Here is an 8,381-nt window from a genome sequence, read left to right as displayed (position 1 = left end):
GGCTATCTTCTAATCATCCTTTCTTTTTGAAACTTTAATTTTCCTTAATTATCAGAACATTTATTATACAGGATTTCCTTATATCTTCCAATAGCTTAGTTAATTTTCTTCTTCAACCTATTATATACAATAGGCTCAGTTCTTGTACATCTGCTTCTGCTAGCTCTGTACTTTCTCCTTTGGGGAGCTTATTTACTCTATAGCTTCAATTGTTACCTCTATTGGGCTGACTCTAGACCTCTCTCAAATGACAAGTGTTATTGTTTGTCCCTTTAAACACATCAATTTGTAGTTCCTTCCCTGTCCCACAAACTAGTTCTTAGTTCGTTATTAATGTTCTGTCACCCAGTTTCAAAAGTTATGGAGTCATCAATTGTTTTTCCTTTTTCTTACTCGTATGTAGACAGTCATCAAGAAGTAGTGATTCTTCTTTGAAATATCTCATATCTAATCTATTTATTCTTTTTCCATCACTTACTATTCCAAGCACCTCTTAACTAAATTTACTACCTATGATGTTTCTCCTCTTCAATCTATTTTGCACAATCACATTTAATTTTTTTTTTTTTAATGCAACCATATTTACTTGACTGTTCTTCACAAATACCCCCCAAAGCTTCCAGTCGCCTGATCAGTATAATATAAATTCTAGATTTGTGTTTCAAATCCCTTTGGAATCTTCTAACCCTCCTTTTCAAAATTATACCCCAGAATCCTTCTCACGAACCTGCTGCAACAATAAAATCGCCTACTTCTCAGAGAGCATGGTGTGACAATCTTTAATCTCATTGCCTTTCTTCTCCTTTTTCTACTTCATCAGAATATCAACATCTTATTTATCTTTTGTGACATGTCACATACCATCATTCCCTTCACCATGAAGGTATCTCCTTTACCTTCTTATTCTAAGAGGTTGCTAACTCCTGTGATATTGTCCATCTAAGCTACATTTTGACACTTAGGTTTTATTTTTTAAAAAATTATTACATTATATCACTACTTACGTTATAATCTACTTGATGGCCGGGACTCTGACTTATATTGTTCTGTATACTCCTTATTGTTAGAAAAGTGCTTTGTAAACCATAGAAAGTTATGGTAACTTTTTGTTATTTTGTTACAAAATATTCTAAGAGATACAATATTTGTCAAAGAAAATTTTTATACATTTATTTAATCAAACTGTTTTATTTCAGAAAGTATTCATTCTTTCTTAATTAAAGCATATAAGTATCAACTTATAAAACAGTTAAAAGCTGAGGTTTGTGGCTGAGAGGTCTAAAAATGGTGAAACTTCTAAACAGCAGAAACTCTGTCAACGTATAGATTAAAGGGATTCTATAATTATGATCTATTTAAGAAATGGCTGGGATATGACTTGGATCTGGAGGATGAAATAAAAATCTGTGGGCCTTCCTTTTATTTACTCTTACTCTTCTACTTTTTGTTGTGCTTCCTTCCTTTACTTGTCTTTGCCCTTTTTTGAAGCTTCTACTTTTTTACCCTTGGCTTCTGGTTCTTTCTTTCCTTTAGCTTTGTCTTTTCCTTCATCACCTTTCTTGTTTTTGGCATCATTTTGTTTTGTATCTTTGTTCTTCTTTGCATCTCCCTTTTCTTTGTCTTGCTCTCTTTGATCTTCGGAACTCTCCTTCTTTACTTGAACTTCTTGTATTTGTGGTAGCCCAGCTTCACTCTTCTTTACTTGGGCTTCTTGTCCTTTTGGTATTCCTGACTCACTCCTCTCTGCTTGGGCTTCTTGTCCTTGTGGAATTCCTGATTTGCTCTTCTCTACTTGGGCTTCTTGTCCGTGTGGTATTCCTGACTCCCTCCTCTCTATTTGGGCTTCTTGTCCTTGTGGTATTCCAGCTTCACTCTCCTCTACATGGGCTTCTTGTTTTTGCGATATTCTGGCCTCACTCTTCTCTACTTGGGCTTCTTTTTCTTGTGGTATTCCAGCCTTACTCTTCTTTACTTGAGCTTCCTGTGTTTTTAGTATTCTGGTGTCACTCTCCCTTACCTTGACCTCCATTATTATCTGGCCTTTCTCCAACTCAATGCCTTTTGCTTTGCTTTTTGACCCTGTTTTGCGCACTGATGTCAGGGACTCATCAGAATCTGTGAATAAGAGTTCCTTCGTTAATGTTTCCTTGTTTTCTTCTTGGCTACTCCTACTAGACTTTGTAGTGCCACTTTTTAGAATTGGGGCTTTGGGAACTGATTTTTTTGTAAGTTCTCCATCCATGTAACCTGGAAATATAACTGAGCACACAACAAAAGTGTACGATTCAGATATCAAGTACTTTCTCTTTATTCCTACTTTCCCCCCGATACTGTTCTTTTTTTGTCTAAACCCCAAAAAACTGGTGATAACTTGAGTTTTTCCTGAAAATATAAAATAGTAGAATGCTACACATAAAATTATAATAAGTATTGAGAACATTTCAGACTTTTCAATAAATTGCAAGATTAATGAAAGAAAAGATAAAATGTATTATAAGTGAACTGGCATTTCTTCAGTTATTATGGTAGTAATAATGCTTTATAGCTAAATTAGGATGCATTCTGAAAAGAAATGAAATTTATTTTTAGAAAAAATTGTGAAAAAAACAGTAATTATTTCTTAAATTAGAAAAAAGAAACTCAAAATATGCTTTCCATATTAAATAAAAGCACATATCATTATGCAAAAGTAATAATAATACTAGCTGATAATTATTAGGTGCTTACCATATACCAGGCACTCACTTTTCTGAGAATATTATATGTATTAACTCATTTAAACCTCATAACAATCATATAGGGTAAGTATTATTACTACCCTCATTTTACAAATGAAGAGACTGAGGCACAGAAAGTTTAAATGAATGTGAATATGGTCATGAAGTTAATAGGTGGTGGAGCTTGGATTTGAACCTGAGTAGTCATACTTCAGAGTTCAGTTTTAACCACTACCATATACTGTTTCTTGCAATATCTGCTAACTTACTTTGCAAAAATTTCAGGTCTCTTTATCATGTATAGGTAAATCAGCTCTGCTATGTTTCATTTCCGTGTTATCTAATAAACTTGAATTCATTAGCTTCTGCTATTTTTAAAATTTTAATTTTATTATTATTATTTTTTAGTGACTTTATTCCATGAATTAAGAATAAAAAGAATATCTATGCTACCAAAGAGAATTATGTTAATTCTTGCTATGGAGCAAAGGTATATCTTGCTTGGAAAAAAATCTAACATTTAATATTAATATAGTAGAAAGAATACTGAACCCCTGTGTTTACTATTTCTGCTAGCAGGGTTTATTTGGGTAAATCAGTTAATCCCCCAAAACTCACTCCTTATATTTAGTCTGCTATGCCCACTTTGAATTTAAGGATTCTAGACAAATAGTTTAAGGAGCATGGTTTTTAGAGACAGACTCATTCAAATCTTGGCTCCACACATAACCTGCTGTGTGACCTTGGAAAAACTTTACTTTTTTATCTGTAAAATGGGAGTAATAGTAGTATCTACTTCATAGAAGTATTATGAGGATTAAATAATATTATCTAAGTAAATCACTCAGTATTATGAGGATTAAATAATATTATCTAAGTAAATCACTCAGTACAGTATACGGCACATTGAAAGTAGTCATTAAATATTGGCTATTACTATAATTAAATGAGATAGTATAGGCAAAAATTCTCTAGAAACCATCAAGACAAGGCATTTTAATTTATTTTATTTTTTTACTTTTTGTTTTTTAATTGTTTTAGACAAGGCATTTTTAGTTCCAACAAAATAATTTAGAGGAATGGTTAATTGCATTACAGGAAGATTTCTTGCATAAAAATTAATTATTTGGCTTTTTTAAATATCAAAAGCTTTTTGGTACATTTAGAGTTTGATGTTTGAGAAATCGACATACATGTCAATGAATTTTATCAGTTGTAAAAAGTGAGACACATCTGTATTAGGTATGAAGGTAGCCATAAATCAGAATGGATGTCATAGTTCAGTGTTTTCTCTTTGGTATTTTAAACTTTAGATACTAAAATAAAAATAACATTAGAACCCTTGCATTAATGCTTTCTGAACCCTTTTGTGTATTTTCCTCCCTAGTGCTTGTTCGATAAGATATGGGTACTGACATTTTATTCTAGACAAATCCATTCCCAATTTTCTAATGAAAATCAGTGGTACTATATCCCAAGCATTATTCTGCATTAAGAAAAACATTCTAGAATATTTTGATATCTGTCAGTATTACTGGTGAACACTTATTGTGTTTGGGGTGTTGTTGTGTGGTGTGGACAAGAGCTGTTTTTCCACTGAAGCTTCTAACTTTACAAATTCTATGGAATGTATTTATAAACAAGCTGATTTTTCTTAATATATGAATAATTTTTAGTTTTATCATTTCTTGGGGGTAATTTGTTTTATGTTTACTACTGTGTATACTAATACATAACTCATTTTTAACCTAAATTTTTAAAATCAAAATTAAATATTCTAGGATATGAAACAATCAGTGTTTATTCTAACTATATTTTTCCTAATTTTATAAAAGTTTGAAGAATTTGATTCTTTTCCCTGCTTTACTGAAAAAAACCTTTAGTCACTTCTAATAGTATCTTCATACCATGATTTTAATATTTTTACTGTATATTTTCTATCTTGAACTTAACAGAAATTAGGTTTGCTAGGATTTACTTTTCAGGAATCTAGCTATCCCATAAAGTGCGATTCACTTTTATTTAAACTTTGCATTGCAGAAGTTAAGGCATAAATCATTATCCCACCAAATTCTACGCTTTTCTCTTCCTTCTACCAGATTTCTAGATGGTGCATAAATATTTACTTTCCCTTGGATTTCACAAGCTCCACAATATAAACAATTGTAAACCCTGGCTGAATGTCCATTTATTATAGGCAGTAACTTGTATAACAAAATTCTAATATAATTGAAAGAATTAATCAAGACCTTGGCGATCATTATAATGTATTTAGGCTGATTAAAAATTTTAAACTGAGCGGGGAGGTAGGGAGGGGTAAAGGGGGTCAAATATATGGTGACAGAAGGAAATTTAACTTTGGGTGGTGAACACACCCAGTGCAATATACATATGACATATTATTAAACTGTACACCTGAAACCTATATAATTTTATTAACCAATGTCGTCTCAATAATTTTAATTAAAAAATTTTTAATTGGATTAAATTTGTTAAAGTGAAAGATATCAAGAAATAGCTATACATTAAACATTCTAATTATATTTTACTTAAAATAATGTAGAAAATAGACCATGGGCTTTATTAGGAAACTAATCATATTAGGTTCTTAATCCAGGGCTGTCAGGGAGAACGTAATCGGATCTAGACTTTATAAGATCTGTCAAGCATTAGAGAGATGAATCATTATAGTTCTCAGGCCATGAATCAACATTTAAGTAGATCATATACTTATTAGTTGGATGTGGAGGTAAGAAAAGAAGGGACTCAACTTGAGAGATGATGAAGTCTGATTTATCTTAAATCTTTCTTTGAACTATGAGTTAAACCTTAACCTCCTTGTACTAAAAATACCAACTGGGAAAAATATGTTTGAAATATTGCCAGTAAGAATACATCTTTTAAAAGAAAAAAATTAAAAGATTAAACTGATTTTTTCTGGCAATTAAAAAACATATTTATTAAAATCTAATTCACCTCCAGGAAGGGAATTGGCCTGCGTTCCCTTCTCATAGCCTTCCTTGTTTCGTAAGGAAAACACACAGTCTTATCACCTTCTCCATGTGGGGAGGGAATTTGAGGGATGCATACACATCATGACTGCTCTGAACGCATATTTTTTCTTGTGCTGTGAATCAAAAGAAAATAATTGTCTCTTTCAACTTTACCTCCTCTCCCCCAATCACAAACCTATCTAGTGTAAACTGAGAAAGAAGAGTGAGGCTTAAACACGATTAAATATAAAAATATATTTTGCATCTGTCAGTGTTTAGAATGTTTGAGATGCTTGAAATGTATCTCGCTACATTTAAGTCTTACTTGCTTCTTTTGGTTATATATTTACAGAGTTTTAAAAATTACTATTCTATTTTGTTTCATATGATTTCCTTGAAGAGCTGAGCCATACATCCTGATATAGAGAAATCTGAATTTAGAAAAAAGTTAAAAGCCAAACATCAGTTTAAATGGGTTGTCTTCTATTTTTAACTTTTTTTGTGTGTATTGATTTAATTGATAGCTTCTCTAGTAGATGCATATTTGTATTTACAAACATTTGATTTATAGATAATGTTTCAGGACTAATCACAAAAAATGACATTTGTGGTTCAGTATAGGATGCAATGTGTTGGTATGGAAGGTGTTTTTATTTCAGAAATAAGAAGTCTTGGGTTTATATCCTGACATTGCTGTTTACCAACTCTTTAATTCTGGGCAAATGTCTGAGCCAGTTTCCTGATCTGTAAAGTGGGGCATTATAATAGCTATCAGACAGGGCTATGGTAAGAATCAGAGTTACTATTTTTGAAAATGCCTAGCACAGAGCACAGTATATAGTAGGTGCTCAGTATCTACTACCCTTCAAAGGTAAAATATTTAGAAGGCAACAGAAAATAGATAAGGTTTTGTTCTTAATTTTTTTCTATTAATATGACTTAGAGGGCCTTCACTTATAACTAAAAAAAGAGTTCTAAATTACCAACAAAAAACTAATGGAATTCAGAAGTCAATCTTTCTTTCATTGTATTTTGCTGGAAGTTAGTGAGGCGACTCTTTTTTTTCAGAGCCTAGAAGATGACCAGAGATTGACACCCTTTTGTATGAACTTCCTTTCCTCTACAACAATCTCTCCAAAAATAGTGACATTTAAAATGACTTTAGAAGCACAAGTATCTGTTTTGGGAATAGAAACAGCCAGGTCAGAAAATAACTATAAACAATGTAAAATATCACAGTTGAGAATAGATTAGGAACTTACCCACAGGAGATAATGCTAAAAACAAAAAATGAAAGAAAGAGCAGTGAGAATTTTCTAACTCAAGGAGAACCCAGATCCCAATGATAACCTTTGTAGGTGAATTCAGAAACAGGACTTCCAGGGAGTGAGCGTTAAAACTCTCTGTTTCAGCCTCATGAGTGCTGCTGGCCAAAGCTCTACATCCTACTCTACAGAGAAGGTTATCTTTCAAATGCCATTTAGTTACTGTGGAGGACTGAATCTATGGGTAATATCCATTACAAGGAAAATTGGCTTTCTTGTGGTAGAATAGCTGTGACTATGTTACCCATAATCTTTGGTATTAAATAACCACAGTGAAATACAAGACTGCTATATTTTGTTACAAAAGGAAAATAGATGAGAGAATCAAAGTACGGGAAAATTATTTATTTAAGAAATATTGACTACTTTACAGTAGAAAAACTTGGAATATGAAAATTTTGGGACCAAAAACCTCAAAGATCTTAGACACAGAACAGGTAAGGTAAGGAAATGATTCACTTACTGATTTTTCCAGAACTGTCAACTGAAAGAGACAAAGACAAACACTTTTAAGTATTATGTAGTCCTACTTACTTATTTTTGCTTTTATTGTTTGTGCTTTCGATGTCATATCCAGAAAATCAATGTTAAGAGCAATGTTGAGGAGCTTCTCCCCTATGTTTTCTTTTAGGAGTTTTTTGGTATCAGGTCTTATGTTTAAGGCTTTCCTTTCTTCTCTATCCCCTAAGCCTCTACACTGGATGGCATCTGTGTCATGAACAACTGAGTTTCATTTATTTAGATGTGGGAAACTTCTACTTCTCATCCCCCTCCTCTTGGCCTGCTGTAGTTTAAAAACAATTTGTGATTAGCTATTTAAATTTTTTTTATTGAAATATATTTGACATACAACATTGTGCAGATTTAAGGTGTACAGCATGTTAACTTGATACATTTATGTATTGTAATGCAATTGCCAGTGTAGAGATAATTAGCACCTCTATCATGTTACATAATAATTCTTTTTTTGTGTTTGCGGTCATAAATTCTAATCTCAGAAAGTTTGATGATTATAATACAATATTGTTGTCCATATTCACTATACTATGCATTAGATCCCTAGGGCTTATTTATTACTCGCTGTAAGTTAGTACCTGTAAATAATATCTGTCCTCTCCCACCCCCTCAAATCCCTGGAACCACCATTTTACTTTCTGTTTTTATAAGTTTGGCTTTTTTAGGTTCCACATCTAAATGATACCATGCAGTATGACTTGTCTTCCTCTGTCTGACTTGTTTGCTTAGCATAATATGCTCAGGGTCCATCTATGTTGTCACAAATTGCAGGGTGTCCTCCTTTCTCATAGATGAATAATATGTCATTATGTGTGTGTGTGTGTGTGTAT

At 32.4% G+C, this 8,381-nt stretch overlaps 1 protein-coding gene across 1 annotated transcript in view; it reads right to left on the bottom strand.

Annotated features, from left to right (window-relative positions):
• Positions 1 to 1,462: 1,462 nt before the first annotated feature.
• The window catches only part of CUNH6orf10 (chromosome unknown C6orf10 homolog), a 74,437-nt gene continuing 67,518 nt past the window's right edge, over positions 1,463 to 8,381 (bottom strand). The window contains exons 8-10 of the mRNA XM_023523087.1: positions 7,499 to 7,519; positions 6,973 to 6,987; positions 1,463 to 2,259 (exon numbers count right to left, since the gene is read on the bottom strand). Of these exons, the coding sequence (XP_023378855.1) occupies positions 1,463 to 2,259; positions 6,973 to 6,987; positions 7,499 to 7,519 (833 nt within the window). The remainder of the gene's footprint in view (positions 2,260 to 6,972; positions 6,988 to 7,498; positions 7,520 to 8,381) is intronic.

Source organism: Pteropus vampyrus, unplaced genomic scaffold, assembly GCF_000151845.1.
Source record: "Pteropus vampyrus isolate Shadow unplaced genomic scaffold, Pvam_2.0 Scaffold378, whole genome shotgun sequence".
Classification (NCBI taxonomy): domain Eukaryota; kingdom Metazoa; phylum Chordata; class Mammalia; order Chiroptera; family Pteropodidae; genus Pteropus; species Pteropus vampyrus.
This window is presented reverse-complemented; position numbering and strand designations above follow the sequence as displayed.